Source organism: Oncorhynchus gorbuscha, linkage group LG16, assembly GCF_021184085.1.
Source record: "Oncorhynchus gorbuscha isolate QuinsamMale2020 ecotype Even-year linkage group LG16, OgorEven_v1.0, whole genome shotgun sequence".
Classification (NCBI taxonomy): domain Eukaryota; kingdom Metazoa; phylum Chordata; class Actinopteri; order Salmoniformes; family Salmonidae; genus Oncorhynchus; species Oncorhynchus gorbuscha.
Window position 1 is genome coordinate 46,683,057 of NC_060188.1, and position 16,754 is coordinate 46,699,810.

Genomic DNA, 16,754 nt, shown 5'->3' on the forward strand with positions numbered 1-16,754 from the left:
GGGACCACCCATACGTAGAATGTATGCACACATGACTGTAAGTCGCTTTGGATAAAAGCATCTGCTAAATGGCATATATTATTATATTATCTTCCTCTGATGAGGAGTAAGAGAGGTCGGACCAATTTGCAGCGTGGTAAGTGTCCATTTTAATAAGACAAACTGAACGCTACAAAAATATCAAATAACAAAGTGAAACAAACTAAATGGTCCCGTGTGGAAACAAACACTAACACGGAAGATAATCACCCACGAAACACAATAGAAAACAACTACCTAAATATGGTTCTCAATCAGGGACAACGATTGACAGCTGCCTCTGATTGAGAACCATACCAGGCCAAACACAGAAATAGCAAATCTTAGAAAAACTAACATAGACAACCCACCCAACTCATGCCCTGACAATACTAAAACAAAGACATAATAAAAGAACTATGGTCAGAACGTGAAGGAGGGAATGTTCACATCGTATATTTGACCACTCTACTGTATGTGTGCTAGCCATAACCTGCTGGTACTTATGCATATATATGGGCCACGGTAATGATAATGGAAATGTTATGTAAAGGTTATGATGTTCATAGAAATGTCATGAACAGATTTCGCTTCATCGACACCCAATGAGACAGTTGTAATGTCTTGTCATGGGGCTCTTTTATAAAATAACTGTCACATTTCGACCGTATAGTCTCTATCAAAGCTTAGCTTATTAAAGGCTCATCGATCACCTTGAAAGAAGTTCAACTCACTTCTGGAGTTTCCAGAGTTCAGTCACATTCATTTAAGTGATGACTCACCTGAGGCTTACATTGTGAAGGCCTTCATGCCTCCTTCATTTGACAGTTTTTAGAACCATGTTGACGCACTGCTGTTAATGTTCATATCTTTTGATAAACACCCTCAAACATAAAAAAACTCTGACACACATGCCACCGCATGTGCATGGAGATCTCATGCATGGTCGGGTAGCTCCTAAAAGTCGATAGGAATGCCACATTTCTGGACCTCATCGGTTATTCCAAAACAACAGATGGGCACAAGCAGCAGCCTAATTGTTTCATTTTCTGATTGTTTCGATAAATAATGCCTTATACTTGACAGAACATCTGTTTACGCTGATAGCCTACTCATTAGCGTATTTACTGTTCAAATGCAGCCCTGAACCCCATTAAGCCCCTTGTAAATGAATTAAATGGCTGGATTTGGTGCTGGCTCCTGCTGTGTTTTTGGTAACATGTTGCTGTAATTGACGTATTTACGCTATAATCGCTCAATTATTCCATTCCCCGCCCCACAGGGATGCGCTGGCCAATATTGAGGTGATGCAACTGGACTTTGAGATGGAGAACTTCACCAGCCAATCAGTCACCAGGAGGATCAACTGGAACATCGACTACCGGGGACAGAACCCGCCTCCGGACTCGGAGAAGGTGGTGACTGAGTTGACCGTGGTGCAGAAGGACATTCAGGCTATCATCCCACTCTCCATGGTGAGTAACCTGTGACATCACATACAGTATGCTATAATAATTTTCATATCAGTTGAATCTGTCTATTGTAACATTTGCCACTGTTCAATTCAGATCTCTCATGCAAGAAAATAAGTTAGCCACTCATTAAAGGACCTTCGATCCCCATTGTCATAGGTAAGCATGCTTATCAACACTTGAGGTTCTCTTTCACTTGCTCAATGCTCATTTCACCTGCTAAGAGCAGGCCACCTAGTAATGGCACACCATGCGAAGAGTCTGTCTGGCGCCTCCACTCCTATCTCATGAAAAGGGGCAATTAGTAAGCCGTAAACACCGCTTGTGGAAATGAGGGACATTAATCAAGTAATAGGAAGGCAGAGGGCCAGTCCTGAAAGGTCAAGTCGCCTCCTGTGTGGTTTCACCTCCCTTTATTTGGTGAAGGGAGCCTGTGAAAAGTCTCAGGGAGAGAGACTTCATTATTAGGCTATTAAAATTCAGCTGCTTGGGCAAATGTTAAAGCGATACTTAGCTCTCTCAGCCCCGCATATATTTATATAGGTTTAAAATGCCAAAAGTTGCAGAGAAGTAAGTGCCCAGGTGCTGAAGACACTTTTTTTACACACTCGACTACAGAGGTTATTAAGCGAGGAGGAAGAAAACCTCTCTCTATTCACGAAACATGACGGTGTGCTTCAAGGGCTTTATTAGAGAGGTCAGGCAGAGTGATGAAGATAGGAGTTCAGCTGAAAGGAGCCAGAGTCACGGAAGGCCAACGCATGAGGAATCGCAAAAAATAGCAAAAGCTGAGGCAACCTGCTTGCCTGGCTACCCAGACTCCTTGCTCTGGCCAAACGCTTCGCCACGCCCCCGGATGTTAGTTTATTCTCCGCAATGAGTCTGGATCTGAGTACCTCTCCTTCACGGAATGTGAACACATTCAGGGCCATCTGATTGGTCCAGAAATCAGTGGGTTGGGCCAGAGCCATTACAAACGTGATAAAGCGGAAGGTTGAAAATTCGTCATTGGCTTTGGTACTGGTTAGAGACCATCCATTCGCTGATTAATTTGTTTTGTACAATGCCCCTCGTCACCACAAACGACTTCAATGATTGCAGTCTAAGACTAAAGAATGTAGTGAATGACAGAGCAGCGGAAGAATTTAGTGTGAGTCGTCAGGCTAGAAACCTGTGCCATTTCATGCAATTTCAGTTGCTGTGTTTCACTGTTTCTCATTCATGTACTACAGAGGAAAGACCAAGTTTGTGTCCCAAATAGCACCATATTCCCATAGAGCTCTGGTCAAAGGTAGTGCACTACAAGGAATAGCATACCATTTGGGACTCAAGCAGAATCCAATGCCACATAATCCCAGGTCTCTTTGTGTGAAATTATTGTAACAGTAATAGTAGCGACAAGAGGCTCTGCACGTTGTCTTTACCACTGCACACATCCTCTGCTAGCTTGTTAGAAACCCGAATGCTCACATTAATATTTTTTTCTGCATGGATTTGGGAGACAGCAGAATGAGGCAATCCGGAAAAACACACAAGATGCATTTTGTATCTTGAGTAACAAAATGCAAATGCAGGCTCTGGACTGAGAAGAACATGGCACGCCAAGCTCGCAAAATTAATATCCTCTCTGATTTATTTCTAGCATGAACGAGAGAGGGAGTGGTGGAGAAAAATAACTAGAGAAGAAAAACATTTTTTTCCAGGAAGTAAAAGCTTTGCTAAGCACAGTCAATGTCAGGCAGAGCTGAGCCACTAATACTGGGGAGGAGGGGAGTGGGGAGACAGTAGCTGGGGAGGGAGGAGGAGGAGGGAAGGAAGCGGGTGAATTTACAGTGCAGAGTGCATCTTCCAGGATAATGTGGTTAAATCAGGCCGGGCTCCATCACTTTTGTCCTGTCAGGGCCCCAGCCAGGTCCCCCTGGCTGCCACATTCTCGGCGCAATTAGCACCCCGCGCCAAAGAGCCCTCTCAGGGGCTTCTCATAAACGGGGGATGGGGAGGTGGAGAGAGCAGGAGAGGGGGATGAGGGCGCAAAGGAGAGGAGGGAGGGGAATATAGCGGGGGTACTGTGTTGTTGGCTCCACCACTGCGCCATGCTGCCGCAGTAGCGAACAGATGATAAATAAAACATGACAGCGTCTTTGCCGAGGCCCCTATGGCAAAAAGTCGCATGACACACACACACACACACACACACACACACACACACACACACACACACACACACACACACACACACACACACACACACACACACACACACACACACACACACACACACACACACACACACACACACACACACACATACACACACACACACACACACACACACCACATGTCTGGCACATCTGACGTTGCATTTTGATCATTTACATGAGGAGTAGGAGCTAGGGCTCAGAAAGCAGCAGAGGATTTGATGAGTTTCGCTTGCTAATCGGCTTCGTCAAAACTCAACAACTGAGGGCTGCCAACCTTAATTCGCTCTCTCATTGCTTGTCATTTGGTTACTTGGTTTCAAATGGACCCTGCTTCTTTAATTGAATGAATCTAAAACAACAATGCTCACATGAACAAAGCTAAACTAGTAGTCGATACTAGTCAATGTTACAGTAGCAGTATAATGCATTTTTCATTTCCGCCGTGTATTGAACTGATAGAGTTGTCTCAGTCTCGTTTATTTGATTTGGAGTAGTCATGTATTGTGTGTACACTAGCTGACAGTTTTCTTCATGTGTCTAAATGCGTTACCCTTGGTGTTTCGCGGGCTATAAAATGTTTAATGACTTTGAAATGGCCTCCTGCATGTTATTGATAGCTCTCCCCTTACTGTGTTCATGATACACTCTCACTCATTACACCGGACACTGCAGCTACCGCTACCCGCCACCGCAAATACTCAGGCCCCTATTTACATTTTTTACATTAGCCATGCAGCAGAATACCATTTGACACATGAAAATGAGAAACATGATGGAGGACGGGGCGTCTTGTTACTATAAGGTTGCGGTTTGTTGTGAGGAAAAATAGTTATTGGGCTCTATTTTCTCCATCCCTTCATTTGTCTACGTCTGAGTGGCTGTTCTTTAGCAAGAAACTGGGAGGCTAGGTATACACATTCTCCTCACTGAATAATTGTCTGGCAAACATTGAATTATGAATAAATGTGTCAGCAGGTAGAATGGCATCAATGTTCAAATAGTGCACCAGCTAATTTGATTTGGGCAGGACCTGACCGTGCAACATAACTAGCATTTTATATGCTGCCATTTTTTTTATTACACCACATTAAGTAATACTGTTTTGCCTCTGAGGCTTGATACAAAACAGATATTTAAATATAGTGTTTTGATTGAAATCAAAGGCACATTTACATGATTTGTGTTTTCTCTAGAGGGTAACGAGGGACACAAATTAGAGCCTAACTCATTACCCCCGCACAGCTCACATTCATTCCGCCAAAATAATGAATTCAAAGTCGTCCAATTGAAGACTCAGTGTGCATTTTAATTGGCTGTTTCTATATCACTGGAGTCATAAAATAAGTGTACATCTGCTGATGGTCTTGGCTCTGTTTATAATCAGTTCTCAAGTCAGTTTACACTGAATATACTAAACATTATGGACACCTTCCTAATATTGAGTTCCCCACCTCTTCCCAGAACAGCCTCAATTCAGCAGAGCATGGACACTACAAGGTGTCGAAAGCATTCCACAGGGATGCTGGCCCATGTTGACTCCAATGTTTTCCACAGTTGTGTTAAGTTGGCTGGATGTCTTTTAGGTGCTGGACCATTCTTGACACAAACCGGTGCGCCTGGCACCTACTACCATTCCCCGTTCAAAGGCACTTACATTTTTTGTCTTGCCCATTTACCCTCTGAATGGCACACATACACAATCCATGTCTCAAATATCTCAAGGTTTACAAGTCCTTCTTTAACCTGTCTCGTCCCCTTCATCTACACTGATTGAAGTGGATTTAACAAGTGACATCAATAAGGATCCACCTGGTCAGTCTATCTCATAGAAAGAGTAGGTGTTCTTAATATTTCGTGTACTCAGTGTATATTCCCCAGCATTGTGATTTCAGGCATCTATTAGTGACCCGAGACTGTTTGCCGCCTTAGTGCAAATAAGATGATAACGCAGATTCTCTAAATATTACCAAGATTATGAGACATAAAGGTTTTGACGACGACATAATGTTTTGCAGGGCTATGAAAAGATCATTTCCTTTGGCGTTTCACTCCTCTTTCATATTTCCATCCGCTTGATGAAGAATGAATGTTTCACTTCACAACTCAAATGATTTTGCATACATTGTCAACGCGAATGTCTTGCCTTTTTTCCCCTAACGTACAGTTGCAGCGTGAAGGGGAAAACATACAACTGTGTCCTGCACAGTGATTGATGTTCATTATTCTCTTTGTGCATTCTAAAAATGTTTTATCTTGTCTCACTTCATCTTCTTTTCAAAGTGTTCATTGGAACATTTGAGGACACCTCTACAGTGTATCTTTTGAAAATACATACCTCGTGTGATGAAAATGTATCAAAAAGGGGTGGCCCATTTCAAATCAAACCAAGCCGACCACTGAGAATGGCTTCCAGCAGAACTCTTTGGACTTCCTCTTTGAAAAGTTCATATTGGTAGTACTCAGTGAAATAAATGTGCAATAAACACTATGTAACACTGTTTCATCTTTGTTCCCTCTCTCCTTTAAACTCTACAGGACACCGAAATCATTAACACTGCGATACTGACTGGCCGAACCGTGGCCATTCCCGTGAAAGTGGTCTCCATTGAAATGAGTGGAGTCGTGACTGATGTATCATCCTTCGTAGAGTGCAAGTCCTCTAACGAAGACATTGTGAAGGTAAGGTACAGTAGTTCCCTCTTAGGTTGCACAATTCCAGTAACTTTCCCAACTGTGATTTTGGAATACCTTGGACTTTTGGGAATGTTACCGGCATTTCTCAACCCTATCCCTCGAAGAATGATATTGTCTTGGTAATGCATCTGCTACCAAATGGAATCCCACCGTACTTGTACACACCCTAATGGGCCTGCAGCACACTTTGATATACCATCATGCGAACATCAAAACCTCTTCATATGGCTGTCCATAATTCTGTGCTCTTGACTCAGTTGCTTTTGAACCCCCCCACAGATGAATCAATGGATGTTCATAGTCTTACTGGTACACCAAAATCAATAGGCTACAAAGCACAGGAATAGCTCTGAAGGATGCCTCGTCTGGTTGCCACCGTTTCTCCAGACCTTAGTTTACTCTAGCTGCATTATCTGGTGCAAGGCCTACCATCCATTTCCATTCACTTAGGCTGTGTCCCAAATGGATCCGTATGCCCTATATAGTGCACAACTTTTAACCAGAGCCCTATGGGCCCTGAAGTAGTGCACTCAATAGGGAATAGGGCGCCATTTGGGACCTGACCTTAGCCAAGTAGGATACCTGGAGGTGAGGAGACGTTGCTAGTGTCCTGGGATGAGTCACAAACACAACTCTAGCCCATTGGGAGCCACAGCCGGGGTATGCAACATCAACTCCCATTTGTGGATTAAAGAAGCAAACCCCATAAACAGCGTTGGTAAATCCCATTTTGTTGTAGAAAGAGTTGGATAAAGGAGGCTGCAACCTCTGAAATTGAATCCAAATGTATTTGTTGATTCTCTCCGAGCGCGTTTGATGACAGCACTACGACACCTTACAGGACATGTGAGAAAATTATACATGTGATGTAGAGAAAAATTATAGGCAATTGTTTTTATGTGGATTTATGCATTTTTGTTCATTTGAGATTATCATGTGGGATTATTTAAAGGGGAGTGCATAATTATAATGCAAATTCGTTCGGAATAAATAGAGGAAAAAGCATCAGCTGTAAAACACAGACAGAATACAGACAGCCCCTAATCTTAATTCTGACTTTCATATGTGTGATAATACTAGGATCTATATGCCAGAGCATGAATAAAAAGCATTACTTTTAGCCATTAATCTGTATGTGATAAGGTTTAGAATGGTTTTAAGACGAGCTGCATTAGCGCAGTGTTATTGAGTGGACTTTGGTTCACTGCCCCTGCCATTGAACTTTAGAAGCTAATGCAAGATGAGCCCTTCACTCCGAGATGTACATGAGTCCTGACAGTTCTATACAACACTCCACAGAATACGAACGAAAGGTTCACAAAGACAACCCACTTAGTTTGTGTGGTTGTGTGCTCTTCCCCTTGCATTTCGTGATGCCACATTATTCCCACTATTCATACACCGCACTCTTAATGCAGATCTATTCTAATCAGATGACTCTATTCTCTTATATTTTATTATTGTGTTTGTGTAGCCTTGGTGAGTCTGTGGAACACTCAAAACAATAGGCTCTGCATGGGTCTATAAGTAAAGCGTATATAGAACGTCTTGTTATATAAACCAAGCCGCACCATGTGCACATAGGTTGTGAATTGCAAATGTGTAGACGTCAGATACATTTATCAGATTTTTTTTTTTAACAAAGCGGGTGGTTTTTGTAAGCTTTGGATATTCGCCAACCTGCCGGTATTCTGTTTTTGTACTCGACTTTTGGAAAACTTTACGCGGCGCTCATTTCTCTGTACTGAGGCGTTTATTTCTCTGTGCTGAGGTGTTTATTTCTCTGTGCTGAGGCGTTTATTTCTCTGTACTGAGGCGTTTATTTCTCTGTGCTGAGGTGTTTATTTCTCTGTACTGAGGCGTTTATTTCTCTGTGCTGAGGTGTTTATTTCTCTGTACTGAGGCGTTTATTTCTCTGTGCTGAGGTGTTTATTTCTCTGTGCTGAGGCGTTTATTTCTCTGTGCTGAGGCGTTTATTTCTCTGTGCTGAGGCGTTTATTTCTCTGTGCTGAGGCGTTTATTTCTCTGTGCTGAGGCATTTATTTCTCTGTGCTGAGGTGTTTCTTTCTCTGTGCTGAGGCGTTTATTTCTCTGTGCTGAGGCGTTTATTTCTCTGTGCTGAGGTGTTTATTTCTCTGTGCTGAGGCGTTTATTTCTCTGTGCTGAGGCGTTTATTTCTCTGTGCTGAGGCGTTTATTTCTCTGTGCTGAGGCATTTATTTCTCTGTGCTGAGGCGTTTATTTCTTTGTTTGTTTGTTTCTTCCCCCTTTGAAATAAATAGGCCACGATATATGTCAGCGCTGGTAGATAACCCAATCCCATTTGAATGTACAGTGGATGGTGTTTTTGTGTGAGAGAGAGCACAGGAAGATTGTTATTAAACCATACGTCTGTGCTCTGCTCAGACTGGGGTTTGTTGTGGTGTTTTATGTTGTGTTGTTTGGGGTGGGAGGAGTGCACGAGTACAGGAGGCAGTATGGGGAGAAGGCAGGAGGCAGAGGGGGAGGCTGGGCGAGTGGAGGCGAGGGCTGGGGATTTGTCAGCAAGCGGGAGACGACATGACTCCCCCAGCTGATCCTTTCTCCCAGGGCTGTGTGTGTGTGTGCGCGCGTGGCGGCAGAGCACCCTCTTCCACGCCAGTGGTCATCCAACCCTTGCCCAGCCAAGTCCTCAGTTTCCTCCATTCTGCACTCTCACACCATTGTGACACATTCACCTTCAGCCAGTGACCAGGCTTATATAAGAAAGGCTTTGTGAGGCAATGAGATAAGTACACCTCAGTGGTATACTGTCTTCAGTATTGTCTCCTTGCTGTCTGCTGTGGTATTGTATATGAGATGTCTTGAAGAAGTTGTCTTATGTTGATAGCTTCACAATGAGGACTTAATCCAGTCAATTGGAGCTTGCTGGCCCAGAAATCATATATGAATAGATAAAGCAATGAAACGGGATGCGTTTCGCAAAGTGCTCCTCTGTCGATTAAAGATAATTGATTATTGATTATCTTACTGTACCTTCAAGTATGTTTTCATAATGGTAAATACAGGGCAACAGTAACACAACTGGGGTGTGTTCATTAGGCCCCAAACGGAAATAACCAAACTGAAACAGAGAAGGACTACTTGTACTCGTCGAATACCACCACCAGGAAACACTTTTTTTTGTTTTAATTTTGCAAAACATTCTAAAGTATTTTTATTTTGTGTCCTAATGAACACTGACCAGGTTATGTTTTATTTTGCCATATACTGTGCCTCCAGGAACCAAACAGGTGGTATTGATAGGCCTACAGTCTGCATGAGTTATTGTCATACATTGAAACAGCTCATGCGATCAAACGGAACTCATTACAGGCCTAAATGCTGTTTGGAGGCACATGTTGAAGTTAAGAGTGTGAGCAGAGGCTGGCCAGCATGGGATGTGCATCACTAAATGGTGATCATTGTTTCTCATTAGATCCATACGCATTAGTCAGTAGAATAAGCACTATCAGGTCACCCCACCAACCTTCTGTTTTCCACATGCATGCGCCTCAACGAAGTGGATATACAGTGCTGCGGGCGGGTGGTGATCCTTTTTGATCCTGCATCTCTGCTTGTGGGTTTAAACCGGATGCCTGGATGCCACCATAGTGGGCAGTGCCCGCGCTGTCTTTCTTTGCCCTGCACCATGGAAGGTGTCACAGAATATTAGAGGGCTGAGTAGCGACGGCAGCTCGCAGCTCCGTGCATTAGATCACTTTCACGGACCCCCGCTGGCCTTCTGACGCCTGTAGTCGTTAACAGCTTTTGACTCACAATTAGCCATACAAGTTTATTAGCTGCCTGCAGGAGCTGGGATAGTTTGGGTTAGTGCAGTTAGCGAGGGCGTATCAGCAAAGTGAGTGATAGGGAGGCTGGGGTTAGCATTATAGCGAAGTGGATGCCTAGAGTGGTAGGTCACAGGTGTGGAGGGTGCACTGTGGTGGTTTTGGTGCAGAGGATGACTGTACCTTATCTGTCTGTGGGTGGGGGTGCAGGTATGTCCTTTGCTCTGTACAGTGCAGACACATGCCCCTTTTCCCTCCCAGTCTCCAAAGTGTCCTTTTGGGTGGGGGTATAATTTTCCCCTAAAAACTTTTTTGTATAAAGGTTTCTCATTGTTGTTCGGAACCCACTGCCCGCCGCAATTCGTTGTAACTTTGTCAAGTTCACCACCCCCCACCCCATCCGTTGGTTGCACCTGTTGATCTGCCCTGTACAGAGCTCAGTTGCGCCTTTTTCCAAGTCTGCCCTGTATGACGATTGCGCTTACCCGGTATCCAAAAAGGCATATGGCTTGAGAGATGTGGTCATCGGTCGAGTGTGTACTGCCACAGCATCATAACATTTTATTAACACTTGATAACGCTTGATTTAACCTACATCATCATCAATATTCAGTCTGGTTGGCTGACATAGAGAGTAGCGACTGCATCAATGACCCTCCGATCCAACTCCATCCCTTTTTCAGATGTCGTATCTTAATTTGATCACTCTTACTGAGAATTCTAGTGCAGAGCAGGAAATGCAAACTCTGTGTAGTGTTTTCAAGGTTTAAAAAGGCTTCTTAAGTTTGTAATTTCCCACTTTAAAATGTCAGAGTTGATTTGCCCTAACAAAAATGTCTTATTTTAGCAAACTGGCTCCAATTAAGATCCTACACCTGTAACTAGCATATTTGCATCAATCATCAACATCAATGATCAGCTGATAGCCCACACACTTTTTCTGATGTCAATCAGGAAAAAGAGTGAAGCACTGTGTACTAACTTGCTTAAATTTTGTGTGTGGCAGAGCACCTGCCCCTGAAAGGTCTGTGCTTGGCCCTTCTGGCAAGCAATAACCTAATTGTCATAATTCAGCCAAAAGTCTATTACGCTGATTCCAACCGTCATCCTAGATCTCCGGCAGACAAATATAATCCTGAAATCCCTATTCACACAAAGGTGGCTTAAGATGCCAAAGTCTCATAGTAGATCTGAATACGCCAATGATCAGAAAAAGGGAAAGAAAGATAAATACTTTACTCTCGCTGAAGGCTTCCGACCCGGCTTGTATGGATTGCAGAGTGGAGAGGCCTGTCTGGATGAACTGGGTATTTTATTACCCAGTCCCCCCAATATGATGAATCCCCAGAACTGAGAAGACTGGGCGATCCCAACCTCCATTTGTACGAGATTAGCTCCTTTGATTAGTGTCAGCTGCCTCCGACTGCCAGATAAATCATTGATGGTATCCCAAAAGCAAAAGCAAACCTTGCTATTTATTACAGTAAATATTTTAGTATTTAAGGGATGGGTATTTATGAGAAATTCTGTGCCAAATGACTGCTGGATAAAAAATACATTTTGTGGGTGCCTGGTGTATTAACCTTTCATATTCTATGAATTATCTGTTGCCTGAAAGCTTGTGTTAGTATATTATGCAGTGTGTCTCCACATAATTGTGTGTAGATCATAACACAGAAAATAGTGGTGGGTGGGATGAGTGGGGTTGGAGTGGGGGAGCATGCACCCCATGAATGATTTTTAAAGGCTTTGAGTAGGTTGTACTTAAGAGCCAATTCTTCCACTCAACAAGAGACGCAAATTAGATTGGAGAAAACCCTCAAGTAGTGTTGTTTATACTGTGTTCTCAGATATTTCTAATTACAAAAATACAGCCCCTCGTGGCAAAATATTGGAATGTTCACAAAGGAGGATTACTGCGACCTAAAAATAGTACACATTGCACATACTCTGTAAGCGGAAAAAAGGAATATGTGTACTCCCTATTTCCTTCAGCTGGTTTTTAGACGTTTTTACAAATGTATTAACAATAAAAAACTGATCACATTTACATAAGTATTCAGACCCTTTACTCAGTACTTTGTTGAAGCACATTTGGCAGCAATTACACCCTCAAGTCTTTTGGGTATGACGTTGCAAGCTTGGCACAGCTGTATTTGGGTAGTTTCTCCCATTCTTCTCTGCAGATCCTCTCAAGCTTTGTCAGGTTGGATGGGGAGCGTTGCTGCACAGTTGTTTTTAGGTCTCTCCAGAGATGTTTGATTGGGTTGAAGTTCTGGCTAGGCCACTCAAGGACATTCAGAGACTTGTCCCGAAGCCACACGTGCATTGTCTTGGCTGTGAGCTGAGGGTTGTAGTCTGTTAGGAGGTGAACCTTCGCCCCAGTCTGAGGTCCGTTTGGCCACTCTATCATAAAGGCCTGATTGGTGGAGTGCTGCAGGTTGTCCTTCTAGAAGGTTCTCCCATCTCCACAGAGGAACTCTGGAGCTCTGTCAGAGTGACCATTGGGTTCTTGGTCACCTTCCTGTCCAAGGCCCTTCTCCCCCGTATGCTCAGTTTGGCCAGGCGACCAGCTCTAGGAAGAGTCTTGATTGTTCCAAAACCATTTAAGAATGACGGAGGCCACAGTGTTCTTGGGGACGTTCAATGCTGCAGACATTTTGTTGGTGCCCTTCTCCAGATCTGTGCCTCAACACAATCGTGTCCCAGAGCTTTACGGACAATTCCTTCGACCTCATGGTTTGGTTTTTGCTCTGACATGCCCTGTCAACTGTGGGACTTTGTAGACACAGGTGGTGCCTTTCCAAATCATGTCCAATCAATTGAATTTACCACAGGTGGACTCCAATAAAGTTGTAGAAACATCTCAAGGATTATCAATGGAAAAAGGATGCACCTGTGCTCAATTTCGGGTCTCATGGTCAAGGGTCTGAATACTTATGTAAATAAGGTATTTCAGTTTTTATTAGTAATACATTTGCAAACATTATGAAAAACCTGTTTTCGCTTCGTCATTATATATAATTTAGCAATTTTAGAATAAGGCTGTAACGTTACAAAATGTCGAAAAAGTCAAGAGGTCTGAATACTTTCCGAATGCACTGTAGGTGGTTGACGCCACTCCTGCATCCATACTGTACTATATCACCCATATCAATGGCAGATACATTATCATATCACTATTGACTCATCACCTCTTTCGCAGGTGTCCATGAATTGTGACTATGTTTTTGTGAACGGGAAAGAGACACGGGGCTCCATGAATGCCCGGGTCATCTTCAGCTATGAGCACCTCAGTGCCCCCCTGGAGCTGACCGTGTGGGTGCCCAAACTCCCCCTCCAAGTGGAACTGTCCGACAGCAACCTGAGCTTCATCAAGGGCTGGAGGGTACCCATTCTTCCTGACCGCAGGTAGGAAGGACTCGCCCACACACTAAACATGAAGTGCACTGCTGTTTTCGAGCTGATGTTTCTTTTACTGAGTTTGAATTACATTTGAGATTACCACACTCTTGTTTTGACCGTCTGTCATGTATCGTATATGTTAAGTCGTATGTGACATGTTGTGGTGGCGGAATTTGCGGTGAGCTGTTATAACTTCTCAAGGTTTATGCTCTGTTCTGAGATGAACTGCATTTCATAGACTCCTGTTATGTCTGCACCCTAACACAAGGCCATTGTGTTCTGGGACTGTTGCTTGTATAAAGAAACCGGTGTGTATCCAATATGATTGTATTATCAATCAATTGTTTTATCCTTCTATATTTATTATTTAATTTTTTATTTAACCTTTATTTAACTAGGCAAGTCAGTTAAGAACAAATTCTTATTTACAATGACAGCCTAGGAACAGTGGGTTAGCTGCCTTGTTCAGGGGCAGAACGACAGATTTTTACCTTGTCTGCTCGGGGATCTAGCAACGTTTCGGTTACTGACCCAATGCTCTAACCACTAGGCTACCTGCCGCCCTATATGAGGGACATGCAACCGAGTTCTTCCCAGACTGATCAGAGACAGATCTCCTTTGCAGCTGCTTGTTTAAAGATGTACTACTACACTGTAAATAGTCACTGCCTAGATCTTTGGATTGAGTTTTCCACAACAATGTCGTTCAAGGGACGGGATCCTGCCTAAGCAATGTTTAGGCATCTTAGCACAGCTACTGCCTGTGCACACATGTTTTATTAGAGTTTAAGCCAGCCCATGGTTTCAAATAATCACACTTATCCCTCTTAAATAATTGAACTAAACTATGAAGTTTGACTGAAAACAGGACTTTAAGCCAATTTTACGTCTGACTGACACTAAATTCACTGCATGTTCTTAGGGCCGGTTTCCTAGACACTGATTAAATCTAGCTGAAAAACCTATTTCAATTGAGATTTTCGATCGAGAATGGTTCTTAATCCTAGTCTTAATCAGTGTCCGGGAAATAGGCCACTAGGGTTTCACATTTTCTAAACCATGAACTACATTAACTGCTATGTATTCATATTTTGTAGGGAATAGGAAAAAAACATAACTGCAGAAGGCTTTTTATGGTTATTTTTGAATGTGGAATCACCCATTGTCATCACGCCATTTTGGCAAAACATTAAGCTCTTACCCAGATGTTTGCGACGTCGTCAGAACATGGACAAAAAAACGTCACTGTGTATTACATATAATTTTTTTGCAGTTGTTTTACAATATTAATTTGCAATATGCCCCCCAGCGCATTGCTGACTGGCTTTGTTATCCATTAAAGGGTAACGAAAGAGGAAAAAATTGTATTTCCAGGTACAGCCTCAACCTGGCAAACTCTCTCTGACCTGTGCGAGAGTCATGATACTCAATGAAGAGAAACACACCTAGTCGTAACTGAACGCTCGTCTACACTCTCGTCTGTGGAACACAGGCGAACAGCACATTTTAGCCTTAAAATGTCTAGCGTCAGCCTGCCAGGGGACGTGATACATGTTTGAGTATTGTCAGACCTTTTAGGGAACACAGGACAGGCCTGCTTGATATTCAGGCGGGCTCCGGGAATCAATGGATGGTAAATGCTTTGTCAGTCACTGACTGCTCGCTGTCGCTCCTGCTTCTCAAGTTATCTGAAAGGATAAGTCAGAGCAAAGATTAATTACCCTTGGAAACAGAGGAGAGCTTTTTTATAGCATTTAAGGAATGCCGGCAGCATGTCAGACTGCTGAGGAAAGAATGGAAGGCACACGTCCAAATCTTGCTTGATTGGTGGTTTTTGGAGTTTTCTGTTGTAGGATTTTTCCCTCACGAAGGGCACATTGGAACAGACATTGTAACAAATATCCCCCATATGGATTAGTGTTGGGTCTCTCATCACATCAAGTGCTGTGATGTTAATTATATACTGATAAGAAGCAATTAATAACATAATCTCCTGAAACAGGACGCAGGATTTAACTACACTACAGCATCTTCCACAAACATATTAAGTAAACATGCATCATTAAAGGTTATGATAAACTGCTGAAACTGTTTAGTAAATAGTAAAGCAAATACATTTTACGTGGTTCACCTTTATTGTTGTAAACTTTGACACTGGACACGGTTTTGACATGGGTAATGGTATTGACACTGGTAATGGAACTGATACCGGCAACAATATTGACCATAGTTACGGTATTGATACGAACATCATTGACCATTTGTCACCCCCCCTCTCTCAATCAGGAGCGCCAGAGACAGTGACGTGGATGACGACGAGGACGACCGGCGAGTGAGTCGGGGCTGCACCCTGCAGTACCAGCGCACCCTGGTCAAGGTCCTGACCCAGTTCCACACCACCTCCACCGAGGGCACCGACCAGGTCATCACCATGCTGGGGCCCGACTGGCAGGTGGATGTGACCGACCTGGTGCAAGACTCGCTGAAAGTGGTCGACCCCAGGATAGCTGAGCTGGTGGACCGCACTGTGCTGGTGGGCCTGGAGCTGGGGTCCACTGTACTGAAGGTATTGAACCTTGGCTAGTTCTCCAAAGTTTGAAAAGTGAAGTAGCTTCTTTCAGTTGTATTCACTGTGCTGAAGCTTGGCTAGGTCTCCAAAGTCTGAGAAATTAAATAGCTTTTTTCAATGGTCTCTTTTTCTTAATTGATGTTTTTGCACTCAAAAGCATTATAGGCTAGAGCCCTAGAGGCTAATAGTAACTTGACACTGATGTAGAGTGCTTGGATCACACTTGACCAAAGTGCAGATGTAATATGCAGAAGCGCTTGGAGAGTGCGAGACAAGATATGTTCTGCTTCATGCACACCGACCTAGACAAACTGGACATGTGAAAGCGAGAAAAGTATAACTCTCCCTCAATACTTAAACCCATTTCGTATTTGTAATGGAATGCTCTAAGAGGATTAAATCATGAATGAGATCTGTCTGTGGTCGTCCTTCCTTTTAAAGATGGCTTCATGTGCATAGGAATGTTCTCTATATGGTCTAGTCTCCCACTGTGCAGTTACCAGCCTTACCAACCTGAGTGATCAATGGTTTAGAAGGCTGGGAGAAATCAAAAGATCTCAAGTTTATAGCATATTTTAGAGTGCACA

The 16,754-nt window shown here is 43.3% G+C and overlaps 1 protein-coding gene across 2 annotated transcripts in view; it reads left to right on the top strand.

Moving 5' to 3' along the window:
• Nucleotides 1-16,754, top strand: part of LOC123999461 (transmembrane protein 132E-like) — a 387,132-nt gene that overhangs the window by 341,485 nt on the left and 28,893 nt on the right. For both annotated transcript variants that reach the window (XM_046305286.1, XM_046305285.1), the window contains exons 4-7: nucleotides 1,301-1,493; nucleotides 6,227-6,370; nucleotides 13,399-13,604; nucleotides 15,885-16,164. In XM_046305286.1, coding sequence (XP_046161242.1) covers nucleotides 1,301-1,493; nucleotides 6,227-6,370; nucleotides 13,399-13,604; nucleotides 15,885-16,164 — 823 coding nt within the window. The remainder of the gene's footprint in view (nucleotides 1-1,300; nucleotides 1,494-6,226; nucleotides 6,371-13,398; nucleotides 13,605-15,884; nucleotides 16,165-16,754) is intronic.